The 22,185-nt window shown below is 35.0% G+C and overlaps 1 protein-coding gene across 1 annotated transcript in view; it reads left to right on the forward strand.

Moving 5' to 3' along the window:
- NCAM2 (neural cell adhesion molecule 2) overlaps nucleotides 1-22,185 on the forward strand; it is a 323,164-nt gene that overhangs the window by 179,569 nt on the left and 121,410 nt on the right. The window contains exons 5-7 of the mRNA XM_087758033.1: nucleotides 6,379-6,516; nucleotides 11,182-11,299; nucleotides 16,652-16,812. Of these exons, the coding sequence (XP_087614159.1) occupies nucleotides 6,379-6,516; nucleotides 11,182-11,299; nucleotides 16,652-16,812 (417 nt within the window). The remainder of the gene's footprint in view (nucleotides 1-6,378; nucleotides 6,517-11,181; nucleotides 11,300-16,651; nucleotides 16,813-22,185) is intronic.

The raw sequence follows: 22,185 nt of genomic DNA on the forward strand, positions 1-22,185 counted from the left end.
CTATTGTGAGAATTTACTTGTATGAGTGTAAGCTACCCTTTGAGTTACAAACAACTGGGAATATAGGTAATCTGTTTAGGCTAGATTCCCTAATAGCTAGGCTGATAAAGTTAGGTGAAGATGAATCTTACCTTCCCCACATGCAAATTCTGAGCCTGTAGAAAGACAATTAATTAGGCCTATAGAAATTGTGTGATTTACCCCCTCAAAAACTGTGAACCATTTTTTCAGTGCTGTCTCTATAGTCATCTTTGCCTTTATGGAAAACAAGACTTTCCACATTTTCTGGAAATGGAACTACCATTGTTATGAACCAGCTTACCCATCTCCTCATCAGTCTTCATGTCTCCATGTACTAAAACTCAAGGCTGTAGCATATGCACTTAAAATTCTTGTTCTTTAGAAATTAAATATTATTTTTGTTTCACAAGGAAAATGAAAAGTTATATTTGGTCTCTTATGAAGTCATATATACAAATGTGGAGCAGTTGCTGGGGGGAAAAAAAAAAAAAACTTGTTTGATGTTTCTGGACTCAGATTCCTCTCCATTATGAAAGAAAGTTTTGATCAAACTTCTTTCTTATTTAGTATATCCTATCCCTTCTGTCATCTAGACACAGACACTAAGAAGAAATAGCAAACTTCTACCCTTAGAAAAAAGAGTTGAAATTTTGATATATATAATTGAACACTGAATGTAGGTGAGACATAGAAGATTTTGAAAAATAAGAACTCTGAAAACAAAATAAGATTTGACAAATTAGCAAAAAGTCTTTTTCAAGGATGCAGCTCAGAGGTTGAAAAAGTAAAAGTGCCTCAAGGGTGTCTCTCAAAATTTTTTATTATTGCCATTTTATTTGTTTTTTCCAATCAATTTGGCTGCTGTAAGATTAGCAAAGGAAATAAAGCAACGTTTCCTTTGTTTTTCAGAATCATACAGTCTGAAGATTCTAAGTTTTTAAATTTCAATGGGTAAATCTTTTTAACCATTTACTTTCACAATGCTTACAATATCAAAAGGTAGAATGATAGAAACCAGTTTTGATTTAAATAGCAGAATGCTTCCTTATGTTCTGATCTAGAGTAGTATCCAAATAAGATCCCAGTGAAGTTTTAAATAATGTAAAAATAAGACATCGTGAACTTTGTGAATTTTGGCAATGCCTATATGGGTTTATAATACAGGTGGATAAAGAGTATACCCAAAGTCTTACAGTTAAGAAATTTTTTTTCATGCCTTGTGAAATAAAAAGACTCAGGTTCATATTACATTTCTAGCTTCAAAATCTCCAGTGAAGGATCAGTATCTGTAACCTATTTGCCTAATTTTAAATTAAATAACATCAAATTTGTCTGTTGTATTCCAAATGGTGCCTATTAAAAAACAAGTAACTAATTATTCTTGTTGGGTTTTAGTTCATAGTAAGCTAAAATACTGAATAATTTCATATCCAAACTGAATTGTATATTGCAGTTTATTTGTGGGGCATGAGAAAGCATTTCTATTTTAAGCATTCTAGCACTGACATAATAGGAAGACGAGATAATGTCATTGCTTTAATTTCATGGCTTTTCTGTTATATTCTTGACCATTCTTCTGTTGTATATATTACAACTAGTAGGATTTTTGCAGCACAGACTTTTGACTATTTCAGTTTTGCAAGTTCTCGACAGTTACTAGTACCTATATTTGCATATTCCATTTCAGTAGAAGACTGATTTCTTCTCCCAGAAGGCCTGTGCACAAAATCAAAAGTGAAAATTTAAAGATTTTTGCTGTGTAGTAGGCCTATAGCTGAAATAGCTGTAGGTGAAATAGCCTCTCACCATTTTGAATTAGTTTCTGTATATTCCCAGTACCTTATCTGCTCCATTGCTGGATCATTCTAAGATTTATAGTCTCTTTTGAGTTCTGCAAACAAAGATGTGAGTAAGAAACTGTGGGAGTGGCTGTCCACCATTCTTTGGTAAAAGTAAAACAAAAACAAAATAAAAACTAAGTGAACAATGACCTCCCAGAGTCTTTCAGGTCTTACATTGTATGTTTAAGGTTTAATAGAGCAATATATAAAGCATAATTTTCTGGGAATGTTCTAAGAATTTCTCTATAGTTATCCAGAGCTGGATTGTCATGACTCATAATTCCATTGTATAGGTATCAGGGACATTTTAGTAGCTATAAAAGTGAATGGTATTATTTTCATTGATCAGATCTTATCTGGAGTCGTAAATGACTTGCTCTGGTTTTGCACAATTCTGGGGCTTCAAAGGACAGTAAATACAACTCATTCTACAGTGCTTAAAGCAAATATAGAAATTTTATGTACAGACATTTGTATATTAGTTTATGGTTGGAGTTAACCTTAGAAGATGATTAGCTGCCACTGTTAATACAAATATGCTACAGATAAATTACCTACTAACTATATAAATATGTATGTTTTATTCTGTCACTGCTCAAATTATTAAGATGTGTCAGAATTCCACTATCAGATTAGCAGTTTTCTATAAGGATAGCATAGATGTGGTATGTAACTATAATGCATGTAGAAAATTGTAGCTTGTCTATGACTGGATAGAAAATATTGGGGACTGCTGCATCCTTCATGTTTACTGTATGCTTTGATATATTTTATTGTTTTACATTCTCAATTATGTAATTCTGTTAGGTTGTTTGGGTTTTTTTCCCCACATAGGTATTTTTGGTATATAAGATGATTCCCGTCAAGACCACAATTTATATATGATAAAAGGTTCTGGAAAATTATTAGAATTTACTTTTTGAAAATCCATCTAGTTACAATTCTAGGGAACTGCATGTTATCTTATGATTGATGTGGTCCATAAAAAAGCATTCTCTCTTATTATGAAGGACTAGGTAAGACAGACTTCAAATGAGCCAGACTAACCCTCTTTGAGTAGGCTGTGGCAAGCCAGTTCTGCTCTTTCCTCAGTGTAGCGTAGTATCTTGAGTACTAGGTTTTCCACTTCCAGTCAGTAGTTTGTGCGGTGCTAATTACAGTAGTGGAAAAAGTGGTTCCATTGCCCTGCAGAGCCAATGTGGACCTGCTAAATACACTTGTGTAAACTGATGTGCAAAAGCGAGTGTTAGCTTTAGATGGTTAACATGCTGTGTTTACATTTGGTCTAGAAGAAGAAATTACTGGGTTGAAAAACAGTCCCTCCTGTAGAGAATGACTGGTGTGGTTGTATGAGGAACATTTTTAATAGGAGTCGTGGTCTTCAACTTTCGCCAAAAGTTTTGATTCTTTCTTCAACAGGTCTTTAGTTATGTCTTAGTCTTAGAAGGAACAGCTGTGCCTAACCTTTTTGTTAGACATTGTGGGTCATAGCTTGGTACACACCCTAGAACACAGTAAAATTTACAAACCATAAGCGAAAAATTCTTCAAGCTCTGATTATGAGGCACTGAAAAGACATAGGCAATCCCTCTTGCCATCCATACAGCTTAACATCTGATTTGACTGAAGGGGAAGGTGGTGTGACTCTTTTTCTAAATTACGCACTTGAAGTTGAGTGAGTTGGGTCCAGAAAATAGAGTGATGAGCTGGAGGAGTGTAGTGCCTAGTCACTGTCCACATCCACCAACTGTAATCCATTTAGTATAGGACACAATTTTTATCATGATATCCATGGAACAATGAACTTTATCTGTGTGCACACCATGTCTGTGTATCGTGCTGTATTACTAGTTTATTCTACTGCTCTGAACCTCCTGAATGTTCCATAGTACATGTGAGTCCATCAAGATCTAACCTGTGCCTGTCAAGATTTCAGTGCATTTGTTGACCCAGCTGGTCTATGCACAATCGATTCCTGCTGAATGAGAACAATATTACTGTTTTTTAAGTTTTAACATGTTTTTTAAGTATTTGTCTGTACGTAGACAGTATTAGTGGCAGAAAAAGACCCAAAATGTTTTTCTTCTGTTATACCTAGTTTACTCATGAGAGTATCTCCAGCTGTATCCCTTATATTACTCTTCAGTGAAAGTTGAAAAGATATCCAGCCCACAGCTTTGTTTCCTGTTACTAAATGAACCCTCATTTTTTCAGCATTTTAAAGAAATAAAGGTGATCTCCAGTCCTCTTGTTGATCTCACACATTAAATATTTATGTTAACAAAACAAAAAAAGGGTTACCAATGCTTAAAGAGGGGTTAGATCTCACCTTTTCAAAACATTTGAAGCACAGATCTCTAGGAATTGTATAGGGACAGGAAAGAAAAAGATTATATAATTTGTATGTGGTAGTGTGTGAAATGGCATTAGTGGTCAAGCATGACTTTAATAAACTAGACATAATTAGCATAAGTGGGTTGAGGACATTGATGTCCTGTAAACCTCTATCAGGTGAAGCATAATTAAATTTTCTTTTTACATATTTATGATGAAGTTCGTGGTAATGAAACAGAACCCACATGGCATACAAAGCTGTTTTATTTGTAAATATGTATGCACATATGTTCTATGAATAGACTCTTAGCTGTATAACTACATAAAAGCTTTTCTACCAGGTGTGGTTTATCACTGTTTTGGAATATCAGTGTTGTGGGAAATCTAGCATGCTTTAAAAATCTAGCAGAATCAAAAAGGAAAGCAAAGTGAAAAATAACAGTTGGTTGCTAGTTAAAACTGAAAGCTAGTAAATCTCATCATTCTCCAATACTGAAAGGATGACACTGATTCAAATAGAACGAGAAAGACAGCTGAATAACAAGTACGCAGGTTCTTCAAAAACCACATACAGTGAACTGCAGGAAGTAATTCTCCTCAAAAGAGTCCATTAATATTGACGAGTTATGGTGGGTTGACCTTGGCCAGCTTCCAGGCACCCACCCAGCCACTCTCTTACTTACCCTCCTCAACAGGACAGGGGGAGAAAATGAGATGGAAAAGCTTGTGGGTGGAGATAAAGGCAGGGAGATCACTCACCAATTACCAGCACAGGCAAAATGGATTTGAACTAGGGAACATTAACTGAATTTATTGGTAGTTAAATAGAGCTGGATGGTGAAACACAAAGACAAAATTAAAGCAACACTTCCCCCCTCCTTTTTCCCAGGCTCAACTTCACTCCTTCATTGCTGACTCTTCTACCTCCTCCACCCCAAGCAGTGCAGGGGAATGGGGAACGGGGGGTTGTGGTCAGTCTATAACAGCTCCAGAGTGGGTCCTTCCCACGGGCTGCAGTTGTTCAGGATAAACTTGCTCCAGCAGGGGGTCTTCCACGGACTGCAATGTGTATATCTGTTCCACCGTGCTCTCTTCTGGGGCTGCAGGGAGATCTCTGCTTCAGTGCCTGAAGCACCTCCTCCCCTTCTGCCTTCTCTCATCTTGGTGCTTGCAGGGCTGTTTCTCTTGTATTTTTCTCATTCCTCTCTCTCACATGCTGCACAGCATTTTTTGCTCTTTCTTATACACGCTTTCCCAGAGGTGCCACCACCTTGGCTGAGGGGCTCAGCTGTGCCCTGTGGTGGGTCCATTGGAGCCAGCTGGAAACAGCTGTGTCTGGCACAGGGCAGCCCTGGCCTCTCCTCACAGAGGCTGCCCCCGCAGCCCTCCTGCTGCCAATACCTTGCCACGTAAACCCAATACACTAGTTCAGATAGAGAAAAATTAAATTCAAATTCAGTTTACTCTTGCAGATTATAATTTTGCTGCTGCATGTGCAGGAAAGTGTATGCATACTTGTTCAGAATCTGATTTGTTCAGTGAACTTAAGCTACTCAAAAGGTCTACTGAATTTCAGTTTATTCTGGATTATGCAGAAGGTGGAGTGGTTTGTGGATTATGTCTTTGTACCCATTTCTATGAAGTGTTAGATTATGGTGAGACACATCATTGACTGAGTAATAGTGAATGAGCAAAGGAACAGGAGGAGGGAAGGAGAGCAAGCAAGCTGAGAAATTGTTAAGCATAGTGCTGTAAAATGGGCACAAAGACAGTTGGTTAATCTAGACAGAGAGGGAAGAAGCATTTTTTCACTTATTATAAATTTCTCGATTTATCCTTTTTCCATCTCTTTAATTTTTTTTTATGTTCCATGTAGGTGTTCATGAATATTCCACTCATTTTGCAATAATGTATAAATTTAACTTACATTTGATGACTCCTCAGAGTAAGTAGGAAGATATGGATGGAAAATCTAGATTGAATTTTAGGAAATGGCACTGTATTTTGGAATGGAAAAAAAACATATTTCTCTGCTGACATTTTACTTCTAAATTGACAAATGTTTTGTCAATGAGCATTCTGATTGTACAGAGAAAGTACATAAATATTACTCATTTAAGCTAGCATTCCTCATGTTGTCCTTATTTACTAATACCACTTATTCTCTTACTTGTCTTTCTAGATCGATTTGCAGTATTAGCAAACAATAATCTCCAAATTCTTAACATCAATAAAAGCGATGAAGGAGTATACAGATGTGAAGGAAGAGTGGAAGCCAGAGGAGAAATTGACTTTCGGGACATAATTGTTATTGTGAATGGTAAGGTGTAAAAGTTTTTGAATTGACTTCTTGCTTTACTTGATTATCATAGCCTATTTTAAAATATGTCAGCTTCTAAAAGATCCTGATTAAACTGGTTAATATAATGTCTGATTAGTATTGTTTTCCTATAAATGTAATTGCTTAATATTTAAAAAAACCTGTGTAAATAGAATTCATTGCATTTCATAATATCAGTGTATATAAATACATAAAAGCTGGAATATTGTTTTCAAGCATTCACGGAACATTGACAATCACTGCAAGACTTGAGTTTCAGATTATAATATATAGAAGTTCAGTTCACCTTGTATTTTTCAGTCTTCTGTTATTTACTGTTAAAAAAACACACTTGATTTTTCATAGTTATTTACCTTCACTGCATTGAACATATTTTATTAACTGTTCCAAAAGTCACAGATGCATTTTATTAAGATTAACAGTATTACTTATAGATTTTTTAAATTTTATTTTTATGAGGAGTAAAATATATAATAAGTTATCTGAAAAGTGGCATTATACATTTTATCAGTTTATAATAAACCTCTAGGAAGGAATATGCATGGATTAAGACAAGATGGAGCATTTAGATCAACTTTTCTCTTAAATTCAGGTATGACCTGTTAAAAAATAAATATCTCTTCATATATTGTCCAGAAAGGATGCAGTTCGTAAAGGGCAATTTTTATCTCTACATTCTCTTTAATGTCAGTTGTTCAATGAAGCGACTTCCACTGTGCCTATTGGGTTCTGAGATTTAAATGCTTTGTCCTTGATTGGTCCTTCTTGGCAAACCCCAGTTTACAGAAGTCATTATGTAAGTTGAATTCTCAGTTGATTCAGGAGAAAGAGCAGCTTCTGGCACAAGTATTATTTAATCCATATAGTCAAGCAGCAAACTTTGAAGCAGAATTCTTTAGATTGTTGTAGATAGTATACAGATAGTGGCAAGCAAATGAGTGATTGTCCTATATATTGTGATAGAATATAACAGTGTATGCCCTAGACACTATGAAGACCCCCAACAAATTGCTTTTCCAACAATTGCATTGTGGTGCTGCATTACCTTGACTCCTGGTTATGTACAGTTCCAACAGTGCATCTGATAGCATTTAAAATGCTGAATGAGATTTTCTTCTGCTGCTGTTTATGTACGTGGATATGAACCTACATTCTGAACGCCTTTCACTTCTATCTAATATTTATATGGTGTTGAGCTGAGAGCGAGCCTGTATTTAACCTAAAACATCAGATTGCAACCTATGGTCTGACTTCACATCTTTTATTGGTGGATAATATCCACGAAATTGGTTCTTCATATATTTATTATGACTCTAGACAAGAAAGCTAACGCTCACTTACCTCTAGACTTCAGTTCATAGTGTTGGGAGGAGAAGGGATTGCCCATTGAGCGATTCTGATATCGTTGCCCATGTAGAGTGGTATCAATTAAGAGCTATTTTCTGCTTCATTTATACGAATAAATAGGTTTTCCTACATAAAGCTGAATGTATTAAACTTGGCCCAAAATTACTTTTAAAGTAATATTACAAATCAAAAAGAAAAATTATAGTGCTCTTTGGTGAAAAGGAAAACCTATGAATGAATCAGATTCAGAAAAGAAAAAAAAAGAAAAAAAAGAAAAAAAAAGGAGCAATCTGTAGGCTTTAAAGATTACATACAAACAGAATGCAACTTTACTCAAAAGTAGTTAAAAGTAAATCATAGAATCATAGAATTGTCAAGGTTGGAAAAGACCCTTAAGATCATCGAGTCCAACCGTCAACCTATCACTGCCAACTTCATCTATACCATGTCTTCAAGCACTGTATCTATCCGCTCTTTAAATACCTCCAGGGATGGAGACTCAACCACTTCCCTGGACAGCCTGGTCCAATGCTTGACCACCCTCTTGGTGAAGAAGTTTTTCCTAATGTCTAACCTAAACCTCCCCTGGTGCAGCTTGAGGCCGTTTCCTCTCGTCCTATCACTCGTTACTAGGGAGAAGAGACCGACCCCTACCTCGCTACAACCTCCTTTCAGGTAGTTGTAGAGAGCAATAAGGTCTCCCCTCAGCCTCCTCTTCTCCAGTCTAAACAATCCCAGTTCCCTCAGCTGCTCCTCATAAGACTTGTGCTCTAGACCCCTCACCAACTTCCTTGCCCTCCTCTGGACACGCTCCAGCACCTCGATGTCCTTCTTGTAGTGAGGGGCCCAAAACTGAACATAGTATTTGAGGTGCGGCCTCACCAGTGCCGAGTACAGGGGCACTATCACCTCCCTGGTCCTGCTGGCCACACTATTCTTGATAGAGGCCAGGATGCCATTGGCCTTCTTGGCCACCTAAGCACACTGCTGGCTCATGTTCAGGCGGCTGTCAACCAACACCCCCAGGTCCCTTTCCGCCAGACAGCTCTCCAGCCACTCCTCCCCCAGCCTGTAGCGTTGCATGGGGTTGTTGTGACTTGGAATCTTGGAATCTTGATACATAAAATGTAGTTTCTAATGTATGGAAATCTTTGGAGGGTTATAATGGCTAATAAATTTAAACACATTTGAGCTAGATTCTTTCTTTAAAATCTAATATTTAGGTATCTTTTTCTACTTGCAACACTGAACTTTTTATAGCATTTCTTCTCTACTCATATTTTCAATGAGGTCTAATTGGCAGGTTTCTGTAAAAAAAATGGTTAGTATAAAATAGAACAAAAGAATTCAAGTCCTCCTGAAAACAAAAACTCCCTCACCCCACCCCCACTTTTGGTAAATGGGCTTATTAGATTTATTTCTTTAAGTTTTCTTTGCTGTCTGGGAAGTTCCATAAATTGGATAGACTTCCTGACCTCACAAACATAAATGAAAAAGAATTGTTTTCACTTAAATGTGACTGAATTTTACCATTTTGCTTTAAGCTTGAAATGTGAGAGACTTGCCAGTATAGCTTCATTTGGCTTTTCCTCTTTCAGGTTCACACTTTAGTTCCATCCAACGTACACACAAGAACAGAACGAAAGATAAAAAGATCTCTTCCCAGAAAGAATGATGAGAAAAATAAAATTTGACTTTTGAAAAGACAAATGATATTTCATTTCATTGTCATTGCAGTATCTCTTGGAACTTCAGTAATGTGCTGAATCGAGTCATAGTCCTGTTGTTCTTAGTTGTGAGCAGTGAAGAACCTGCTACTGCTGGCAAAGAATTGTTTCATCCCCTCATGTTACTGAGTATATTTTCAGGTCTAGACTTTAGAATCCACTGCAAAATAGCTAAAATGTTTTCTAAGTGACGTTTTTTTCATGGAAGGTGTTGCACAACAGAAGGATTTTGTACAGTGAGTAATGGCCCATGCAATTGCAGATAGAAGTGATCTGTGAAACACTTAAATTTCAGCACACCATTAAAAAGTGCGAAGAGTACGTAACGACATTTAATTACTGATTGATAATTCTGGTACATTATTTTTTAATAATTTGATATATTTAAGGTTCAGAAGCTGGAAAGGCTTCTGAAGTAGAATACTAAAACTAAAATATTTGGTGCAAAGCAACACAACTCGATTCTCAGCAGTTTGTGAGAAAAATCTGTGGAAGTGCAACAGGAAGCTAAAAGAAAATTCATTGGGGTTGCCTGTTTCTCCTTCTTTTCTCTAGTGAAAGTTAAAGCTAAAAAGGATAACTCTGAGTCACTCTGATGACAGCATGTTCTTGCTAGCAGAGACCTATATTTTGTGAAGCTCTAACCTTCTTTTCCCTTTTCTCTTGCTTTCCCTGACATTCCTTCTTTTCAACATATCTTCTTCCTTCCAGTCTGCTGGGATTGTTTTTATTTGTTGTTTTTTCTTAAGAGTTAATGGAAACAGATTTAGGACAGCTGTCTTAAAATTAACATATGAACAGAGATATTAAATATCAGCCTGTGAGTTGTTCGGTCTTAAATATTATTGCTATTTTTTTTGCTGCGTAGAGGTTCTCTATGAACTGTTGCAGTTTTAGTAATAACTTCATCCAATCAAGAACAGACAAAATTTGTTGGTCTCAGAACACAATTAAAATTTTTGGAAATACAATTTTTGGAAATACAATTTCCAAAAATAGAGTGTATCCATTGGGTTCTATCATGTTTCACATTTTGAAGCTGGTGATACTCCTGCCCAGGAAATATGCAGGAGTTCAGTAAAAAGAATTAAATGTGCATAATCAAGACTACTACATACTGACATCTGTTTTAAAAGCACTGTCTGACATCATTGCATGGTTGTATGTCAGCTTTATAACTGAATGAAAGATAAAGACGAGAGACACATTTTCATTTGAGACAGTTAAATTAGTGCCAAATGTAACTCTATTGTGTCTTATACATGCTAGGTATAACTTAAGTCACTTTAAAATGTTCTGCAAGAAAATTGACGAACTGCTGAAAAAGACTTTTTAAAAATTATTCTAGTGGAAAAAAAAAGGTTATAAATGTCCTGATAATATTAAAAATATAATGTTTTAGAAAAGTAAAGAAATACTAGTAACAGTGATTCATATTGTAACTTGATCCCTAAGTGTAACTATAAATTCCAAAATTAGCAAAGGATCCTATCCTGTGCTTTAAATTTCTCCAGTAACATATAAAATAACTTATTTTTCCATTAACAGGACATAATGTTTTATTTTTCAGTTCCCCCTGCAATTACTGTGCTACAGAAATCCTTTAATGCCACTGCAGATCGAGGAGAGGAAATAACTTTGTTCTGCAGAGCCACTGGATCACCTCCACCTGAAATCAGTTGGTATAGGTAAGTTCAGTTAAGGTCTGCACATCAATGCACATTGTTTTAATGCGTCACGATTTTCTGTCAGTCCATTAAGCTGTGCAACCTTAATTTCTTTACTGAATTTTAAGAGCATTTGCTGTCCATTTCTGTTCTAACTTCTAAAGCTAGATTCAGCATTAATAAGTGAACGAACTCACAGAAATTCAATTGCACTGAGGTTACCAGCAAGTGAGATAAATGTAAAAAGTAACTAAAATACCTTACTGACATGATTTATTCATATTTGAGGGGAAACAAATAAAGCTGAAACAATGAGTCTATATCTCAAAAATTATAGAAGCCAAAATCTCACAACTTTTGCAGAAGTCCATCAGGTAAAACATATGTAGTTATTAAATAAATAAATATTCAATATAGATCAGCAATACTGATAACAAAAATAACATTTTCCCCATCTGTAATGGTAGATTCTAACCCTAACTCTTCATTTCAACGAGATTCAGAAGGAGGTATGGCTTTGGACACCCCTAGGATGTAGGAATGTTTCATTGAATGTTTCAAATGTATTTTATATATTTTTTAAAATGTAATATGTTTTGAAAATGGAACTGCTTTTAAAGTTCATGTGTGTTTTTTGATGATATCAGTGACATGAACATAGTATATCCATGGCCTCTGGGAACTCTTACCATGTAACATTTGTAAAAATTTAAATATCCATACACTGTATATTCTTTCAGTTTTAACAAAGATATGTATCAGTCCTGGGATATAAAGTATCTCAGACTCCCCATACCAGTGCACATTTCTATTTTAGACATGAATAATTTGCATCTATGTATATTATTTCAGGGGAATTTAAAAGTCACTACATTTTCAAAATGGACATAGGAGGGCTTTCCATGAGTTCTTAATCTCCTTTGGAATCTTTGAACAATGTTAGATTCATTTTAATTGTTAGCTTCCTTTGACTGCCCCCTTTATCTTAACATGGCATAAGTCAAATATGGATTTAAATTTTTCTCTTGCGCAATTTAAATCTCAGGAGATGTAAATAAATAGAATGCAAAGTTAATTCTTTAATGTGGCTTAGAATTCAAAATGTAGTGAAGAGGAAGAAAAAGAAAAACAAATATGCAGAGCCCAAATTAAAGAACTGATAATGAATTCAAACTAAGGTTGAATATTCTGATTATTTAATGTCTTTGTAATTTTTAACAATGTATGTCTTATCTGGCCAAAATTCTTAAGAGTTGTCTGAAATCTGGTATCCTCAATGGCCTTGTTGTAAGACAACCAACATTAATGTTTTAGATTGTTAAGAAAGAATGCATAAATTTCCACAGTTTGTGGATATCTCTGTTGACGGATGCGGATGTTTTTCAATTTTTCATAAATATTATGTTATGTACACAGGCTAAGTGTCTTGGAGAGACACTTATATCTGTCTACTGATCAGAGCCTACTGAAAGATTTTCCTTTGGTTTACCAGCCCCTGAGGCAACTGACTTTTTTAAACCATGCATTAAATATCTTTTTGAAGATTTTACAAAAGCTTCACAGGGCTGGTGTACTGGATACTGGATCTTAAATGAGGAAGCTTCTGTTCTGTTCCTATTTCAGGAACTATTTCATAGTGAGGAATGTTGGCTTATGTGCCTTCCTTCCCTGTTGTTGTTTTGTTGGTTTTTTTTTTCTCCTTTCATTGTCTTTTTTTTTTTGTTTTATTAGGCTATAAATTCTTGGCAGTAGAAAATATTCTTGCTTTTTTATTTGCTGACAGTGAGAGGTTGTAAAGTGGTAGGTGGAAAAGGCCCCTGGTCTCTGTGACAGAATATTATCATTGATATGCAAGCAGGGAAAGAAACATGAGAGGAGCTAAATTATTTTTCTGAAGCAAACTTGATTCTAAATTGTATTCCAGTACTGAATTTCTGCATCAAATTTCTGAAATCTCTGTCCTGAACTGTTAAGGTCCCTTTCCACTCACATATCGGTAGCCAGTTAAAAGGATTCAGAATCTGCTAATATCTTCTCCTTGTCCTTGGACTTATCTTGCAGATATGTCAAGATAAAGACCTCAGTTTTCTAGAATATTTCAGATTCTTTTTTCCTTAGAAATCAGACTGGAAAACTAGGTAACAGGAAAACTAGATCAACATAATCCTTCTTGATTTTGAGAAAAGTCTAGAAAGCATTGTCAGTGATAGGAAAGTCTATCAAAACTGATTTATCTAATATTAATATGCATGTCATCCATTGAAAACCTAATTGAATCCGTTTGTCAGAATTAATGTCCAAGGTGTCATATTCCCAATTTCATCCTGTTTAGTGTATTTTTTGATGTTGAATGTAAGTTGATATTAACTTCCATTTTATGTAAGTGTTTCTTTTTTAATAAATAAGTGGAATTACATCTTGAATTTGATTAAGAGTTAATGCTGATTTTGGAAGGATTATAACCTTTGGTTACAGCAAGTTATGGGAATCGTGTTCAGTTTTATTCCCAACTGTACCATTTATCTATGTGAGTTCAGTCATTTTATTTAATTTGCCTCAGGTTAACCATTTGTAAAATGGGCACGTGTAATAAAGTGATTTAATGGAAGTCTGTTTTCTGAATACATAACTATGCTAAGGAAAGAAGACCAGAGAGATGCAAACTATTATAACAGAGAATAATGTTTCCTTGTAAAACATTCGAAAGTATACTGAGCATTCTGTAGAGCTGAGGAGAAGGTCTGATAAAAAGGGTGGGAGTGATTTCCACTCCATTCTGCTGGAGGATTTTTGTTATATTGTACAGAAAGTACATCTGTACCTGTTGAGATGGTTCATCAAGATTAAGGGCCTGTTTTATACACAGTTCAGTGTTCTCGTGGCTGTTGCCTTTTAAAATGTGCTCTGACACCAGTTGTTCTCTCATTTGCTCTATTGAAGTTTCTTTAGCAAGGCCTGCATAATTTGGATCTGTCATTGTGTAGTTTTACCTTCCTTGCAATCCACTGATATTTTAGTCAATTAAAAAATAAATTCTCTTGATTCTGTTTTCTTTCTTTCTTTTCAGTTTCCAATGAACTGATTTAACAGGTCAACTTCAGTTAGGGCGTGAAAAATGGCTGTATTTTTAAAACCAAATGACAGTACTATTGAGGTGGCTTATATATCCCTCGGTGTTGACTAAGCAAGATTCTGGATGAGACAGTAGTTTCAAGCTTTAAACTCTTTAAGACAGTATCTAATGTGGCAGAGCTTTACGTATTAACTATTTATGTTGACCCTTTTCATTTCCAGGTACTGACAATGTTTAAGATTTTGTTAATTTAAAATGGAGGCATCTGAACTAATGTGTCAATCTTTCTCAAAAAAAATGCTTTATTTCACTTACAAATTTGTCAGTTTGAAATACCTAGTCAAAAAGAAAGGCCAGCAAGGTTTAGTTGCTGCTCTATTTAATATGCATATATACTTTGTTGATATTTCACGGACTGCGAGAATATAATTCTTTCGCCACTTAACTGATATGTCTATTGAAGCTGATACTACACTAGTGTATAGTATAACCTTCAGAGAAGCAATACACTAATAGAATTATATTAGCCAGGACTGAAAGATAAAGATCCAAATGTACAAGTCGAACTGGAAATCTTTACTCATGTGAATAGTCCTACTGAAAACACGATGATTATTTACATCTGTGGAGATAATTTACACTAGTAAAGTTTAGCTGGATCAATCCCTTTATCTTTACTGACAGGACTTAGAATTATCTGACAAGAGAAATAATCCACTTTTGATGTGTTATTCATGTTTTCCTGTTCTCCAGTATCAGCATCAATCTGAATCTCTCCTGCTCACTAGAGGGTCCAGGGAAATGCTTGTAATCTCATTTCTGCTTAAAAATTGTCATAGATACAGGTAATGTTTGTGATAACAGGCATTTGGAAACTACTTCTGACCTTGAATGTAGACTTTGTCTCCCAGCAGAAATCACTAGATTTTTTTTTTTGTGAAACCACTTGTGTGGAGAATTAGACCTTTTCTGTTCTGCAAAACTATTTCTATGATTTGCATTGGAAAGGAGATAAACAAGTATCACAATAACATCTTGGAGTGGACAGCTACATGGAGTTATTTATAAAAATGTTACTAAAATGCAACCTATATAGATGCCAGGGGAATCCTATTAATGGATATTAATGTTCCCAAGAAAGAAGCAGTATTCTTGCTTTTAGGGAAAATATTATTTTAGAAAATATGAAATATATGTAGTTGTCAGCATTATGTGAGCAGAAAGAAGGTGAAAATCATTGTTGCTCAAATCTTGAAATAAAACTAGATTTCCTAAACTAGGCATATTGAATACGATAGAATATTTCAGTTATGCATATTGGTTTCATTTTACAAATAGTTTGTTTTCAAGAAGTTGGTATTGTCAGCAGGATTATCAATGCGTATGAAAATCAGGCAATTTTTTTGTAGGTGCTTATGAGAAGGGACTGTTAATTCAACAGAAATAAGATCAAAAGAAGCCTACAGCAAACAAGGCAGAATGAGAAGAAATAAAAAAAGGTAGAATTGCACTCTTGAAAAAGAAGCTGTTTTGATAACCGTGTGTATGCCAAGATGCTCGAATGGACCGATCAAACCTCAATAAACCCTCAGAATTGTTCACAGATTTTATTATTTCTGTATCATCTGGTCAGAACTCATTCTAACATCTGGAGACATGCCTGCTTACTAAGTTGTGGGTAGCCAACAACAACTGAGAGGAAATAATTTGGAAGGGTTCTTTATGTGCCAATAGGCTCTAAAGTAATTTAAAGTATTTTTTATTAGTTGGTACATCGTTACTAATGTGAACCGCAACAGTTACACTTTGAAAATACGCTTTTAAAATATTTCTCCCATAAAAGTATGTATTTGTATAACCGATTTCCTTCTATCCTTCCTAGAGCGTAAACACTACTTCTATCACAAGCATTTTGTGACATTAAGTCAATACTGAACATTTAAGAATAAAGATATTATAGTATTTTTAATATGTGTATGTTTTAGAAACTGACAATAAAATTGTGAAGCTGGGGTCTTGAACATCAAAATGCAGTTCAGAATGCTTCGCTTGTGTCTAGAATGTGCACATTCTTATGAAGAACCAGTGTAATCCTGCAGAACAATTTTTGTCATGCTAAAATCAACTCCCTTTTATACATAGTGCCAATTTATGCTGCATGAGTTGATGCATTTTTGAGGCTAGCATAAGAGCAGTCTCTTCCCTCAAAGAGTATTTTCAACATATTGATGCTTCCATAGCACATTGTTTCAGACTTTGGAACCTAATGGTTGATTTGTATCTCGGTTTTATTTTTTTAGGAATGGTAAACTTATTGAAGAAAATGAAAAATATATGCTGAGAGGAAGCAATACAGAACTAACAATAAGAGACATAAAAAATATTGATGCAGGTCCTTATATCTGTAATGCTAAAAACAAAGCAGGAAGTGATAAAAAACAGACATTCCTTCAAGTTTTTGGTAAGTACTGCATAGTATGTTCCATCCTTCCTTTTTAACTGTAAACAGTGGGGAACTGAGGTTATAATTCACAATTTTCAGTGGAACAGTATTCCTGCAAGGTGTCTACTGATGCAGCAAACCACTCTCTATAATTTTACAGCTTTTTCCTCCCTGGCTACTTTAACCTTTACACCTGGTTTTAATTTTGAAAAGGCTATCTTTGGCATTTGCTTTTCTACTAGTTAGATACAGTACAATGGAGTGTTAAATTGTAAATTCACTCTGTTTTTCCTTTAAAAGTTAGCTGCTTGCAAGGAAACCAAGAGGAGAGAAAGAGGGGAAAATTCTGAAAGGGGAAAAAACAGGTTATTTGGACTTCTAAGCAATGCCTTTCTTATAAGAAGACACCGTGCAGAGGTTTTCCTGATTTTTTTATTTGTTTTTCATTCTTGATTTTTTTTTAAGTGCATGATTGCAGATGTAGTCACAAAAATATTGTCTGATCTGAGTTTCAAAGGATAAAAGTAATAACATGAAAACTTATTTCTCTTTCTATGCTCTACCACTCAATCTGTGTTCATGATTCTCTCCTTTACATAGAGCTCATAATTTCTTTGAAGCTTTGTATAGCTGTAACCTAGTGAGAGTATGCATCTGTGAGAATGTAGAAAACCTCACTCAGAATCATTGTGCAGGATCAAGGCTGTAGCTTACTTATGAAAAACCTACAAAAAAGTAAGGTATTGGTTTTTTACATTAACTATAGCTTGTAGTAGAGAGAAAGACCATTTATATTTGAACAGCTAAAGCACATACTTAGGACCATGGGAAATTAAATGTTAAGTCCCAGCTAAAACTAATAGTAATTTATATGAAGTGAAACAGTTCTAACAAGGGAGGCTCATCTGGTGACTTGCACTGGAAGAGCTAAACTGTTGGGTTGGATAATGCTGTCATTTGGGATCTGGGAGCCTGAGGCTGAAGCCATGCTGTCAGGTGAACAGGTTAGCTGTGTCTGTGTGCCTTCTACTGTCTTTCCTATTTGGGAAATTCTTCATAGCCCTCCATGCTGTGCTGTCTCCAGGGTTCTGTACTCCAGATGGGTTGGCCAACCATTGGGCTACTTTGTTGTTCTGAGGTGCTTGAAAGTTATTCTCAATTGCTTTTCAAAGGAAAGAAGATTAAATACTATTTTAAACTTCATCCCAGCCTCAAGATATAGAGGATCTTGAAGATTTTTGTGGAGAAACCAAAGCATTTTATTCAATTTTATGTCCAAAATTGAAAAAAAAAAAAATTGAAGGAATAGAAAAGACTTGCTAGTTTTGATATGAATTTAGGGAAGTTTCAAACAGAAATAATTTTGAGTGTTATTCGAGTAATTTTAAGTATGGATGAAATTTATGCAGTTTTTGCCTAAGGCAAGGTAACTTTTTAATGCAAGGAATAGGGAAAGGGAGACACCAGACTAAGAGTGAATATTTCCTGTATGCATTCTTCCATCTTTTAACAACCACTATTCTGGGGACTCCCCGGAAGGCTAAATCCAAATGATTTAATAGATAATATGAGTTTGTTTAATCCATTTTGAACTTACGCATCCTGTTTTCACGGCATCCTAAACTCCTGAATTCCTTAAATGATTTCTTTCTTGCACAAAAAATTATTTCTTATGTTTTAAGTTTGGAGCCTATTCATTTCTTTGGCTCATAATTCTCATTTTAAGATAAAAAGTGAAGAGTTTCCAGTCTATTTAGTTTCTCCTACTGCGGAAACTGTTATGAATCTCTGAACCACGCATTCCTGTACCTTTCCAGTTATAATCCCCTGTTTGTGAAATGGCTAGGCAAGAATGGCATGCAGGATTCATATTGTGGGGGGAACCTGGCTGTTCAGCAGCACAGTGCTGCTTCTGCTTTGATCTCGGTGCCTTCTCTCACATTCTGTTTGCCTCTCTGGCTCTCCCTGAGTGCTGAACCGGTGTTTCCACAGAACTGGCTGCAGTGTCTCACAGGTCTCTTTCCTGAGTGACTATAGCTAATTTAGAGCACATCATTGAGTATGTATATTTAGAGTTATTTTTTCTGTGTGCTTTACTATTGGATATATTTAAATTAGATTATAATAATCTGTGTATTGTTAGTTTGACCTTAGGGAATAGTATCATAAGTTAAGCCTCTTACCTTATTTCTAACCTCTAAAGCTAGTATGATTTTAGCCTAATATTGCCTTTAGGAAGTTCACCTCTACTTTCAGTCTGCAAATGTGGAGCAGGGTGGTTGTATTTTCTCCTACGAAGAACTTTACTTTTTCTTTTGTCTCTTTCACACAGGTTAAACTTCCAGTCATATATACAGCCAACAACTTCTTATACTTTTCTTCCCCTTAAATGTATTCAAAAAACTGCAGTCTGAAAATGTCAAGGCAGATGGCTGATTATTATAGCTAAATAGTACACAAACAGCCAGTTTATGTTAGAATGACCTATTAAATTACATTATTCATTGATTTCATGAAAGTCAAATGCAGGAAAAATATCTCAAGAAGCATTAAAAAAGACCCTTTATAATAATTGTATAGTTTAAGCACATACCATTTTTAATTTCTAGATGTTTTTTAAAGTATAATCTGAGTCTTTTATAGCAAAAAGGTTCTTGCAGATGTGTTCAGTGTAACTCCATTAGCTTGCTTGTCTCACCTACCCACTATCTTTAATTTTAATTTACAGTGCAAACTCCTTGGGGCAATGACTATTGTTTCTACTGCAGCAGGGCTCTGGCAGGGTTGAAACTTGTAATAACAGTAATGTAACCATAATGCAGTAAAAATAACAGTAACATTATAGCATTTAGCATTTAAAATTCTAGTACTCCACTTACGAATGGACGTGCCCATCTTAGTGCCATTTAACACCTGCATATGTTTAGTTTCCCTGCGTAACCTAGATTTTTTTGTTCAACATTTTTTTTTGTTTCCAGTATCAGTGTTAAAAAAGCTATTTTGCCCTCATATCAAATTCTTACTCTGACAGTATTTCTGGAACACTAACACATGTATAGAAACCTATATGTACCTACCCTGCTATCCCCAGTTCTTCATCCTTATTAGTGCTTTTTATCTGTTCTACTGAAAAAGGCTAAGAAGAGTAAAGAAAGCCCTGTTTCCCTCAGAGGATTTCTTACTGATCATGATTTCTTAATCTCTGTCTGTCATCCTGTTATCTGCTATAGTTCTCTCTGTATCACTATCTATTACTACCAAAAAGATCTCATCCATATTAACGCTTAGGACTTGTGCTAAGATTTTTGATACAAATTCATTTATGTTTATTCCTTCTGAACGACTTGAAATGATAGGTGTTCTTCCTTGAATTCTTTAAAAATATTTTTTATATTTGTCTCTGCTTGGTAACTAACTTTTTATCTCTCTTTCACCTGCACTATTCATTTTCATTGTTTTCTTTGATTTATTTTGTGATGTAATCAGCCATATATATATGTCTGTTTAGATACCTGTGAATAAGCATTTTGAATTATGAAATACCACATTTTTACAGCTATGGGCACCCCAACAAAAATTTCTAAAATAACTTAATAATAAGCAATTGATTTAAGAGCAGTCAAGAAAATTTAGTCCCTTAAAAGCTTCCTAGATAGTCTTACTTTCGAGGACCTAAACATGTATTTCTTCATCATTACTTCTCCAGAGTGATGGCAGCAGTGTTCATTTACCTTGTAGTAAAAAACCTAATCAGGCTAAATGAAACAAAATTAGCTTTAATTAAAGACATATTAAAGCTTTATAAGAATAGTGCTTATATTCTGAGGACAGTTTTTAGATCTTCATTTTGTTTGTTCTTTAGTTGCTCATTTCCATTCCTTAATCACTCAAACGCTTGGTTCTGCCATTCCATGATGCATAAACAATTGCAGCTTTCAACAAGTTTTCTCTCTTCCGTACATATGCCATAGAAAGAGACATTTCTATGTCTAGAAAGTTCTATTTCTAGAAAGAGAAAAAATATCTTTTTCTTTAATCAGAATTGGTAAAAAAATGGGAAGGAGTTCTAGCATATGTTATATGTTAATACTCTAGGGTATAGGTGTTTTACCTACATAATCAATGAGAGGGTAGTCTGAGCTTATAAAAAATATTTCATTGGCATTTCAGTAGTTTCTGACAATTGATCTCATGAAAGTCAAATGCAGGAAAAATATCTCAAGAAGCATTAAAAAAGACCCTTTATAATAATTGTATAGTTTAAGCACATACCATTTTTAGTTTCTAGATGTTTTTTAAAGTATAATCTGAGTCGTATAGCAAAAAGGTTTTTGCAGATGTGTTCAGTGTAACTTTTATTGATTATTGAGAAAAGTATATGCTATTATTCATTTTTTATCTGTCATCAGGCAGATGAGAGGAAATGTAACAGAACTCTCCTGTCTTATCCCTCTTAGATGTGTTCCAAATATTAAAATTCAAAACATTTAAATTAATCTACACCCCAAAAGCCATGCATCTTGGAACCAAAGAGGCTACAATGAGTCTATAAGGAGACTGGGGTGAGAAGTTGCCTAAATTTTTTCCATTATTTTCAGGCTTAATGACTGCATTCCTTTTACATTTATAGAGCCTGGAGCACACCTAGTTAATTTTCCTTTAAGCTTAATAAGTAGATTAATAGGTGTTTTGGTTTGTGGGGGCTTTAGGTTGCTTTTTTTTTTCCCCCTAAGATACTATTCAATACATATATGGAAGCTCTTTATTTAAATTCACTGATATATCTAGAAAGGGAATCTCATGGATCTCTGTATGGAACTATCTGTGCCTGCTCATCCCAGATATTACGAAGTATACCAACTGCAGCTTCATAAAGTGCAATTCATCAATTAAAGATGTAGTGTCAAAAGTTCATACATTCTCTGTATTCCTTCTTCCTTGTCTCTACCTCCTTAACTGTTTGGAACACCTCTGATTTTTAAAATAAAAATGATGCAATCTATAAAGGCAGTGATGCCAGTTCTCTCAGAAGACAGGTCTTAAATCCCTTTGCATGTGAAGTAGTAACATCATTTTAACATGTACAAAGACTCACGTTTATCATGCACTAAATCAAGTCAACACTTCATACTGGTGTGTGTGCGAATCCTTATTATGTCAGGCATCAAGTTTTTGGAATCTGTTTCTTAGAAATTTCCTTGTTGGACTCCAGCTTTTTTACTAAATTCAAGTTGTAGAGAATGGGGTTGCAGTTTTGCTACCTGATACAAGTGTGGCTGTGCAGGAAGATAGCTTAAGAGTATGATTCCTCATGTGTCATATTAATCAAAAGATTCTGTCAGGCAGTGATACAGACATATACATAGCCTTTTGCCAGTAAATCCATGTTTG

This window comes from Nipponia nippon, unplaced genomic scaffold, assembly GCF_047370975.1.
Source record: "Nipponia nippon isolate SJK-2023a ecotype South Korea unplaced genomic scaffold, ASM4737097v1 scaffold_2, whole genome shotgun sequence".
In the NCBI taxonomy this organism is placed as follows: Eukaryota; Metazoa; Chordata; class Aves; order Pelecaniformes; family Threskiornithidae; genus Nipponia; species Nipponia nippon.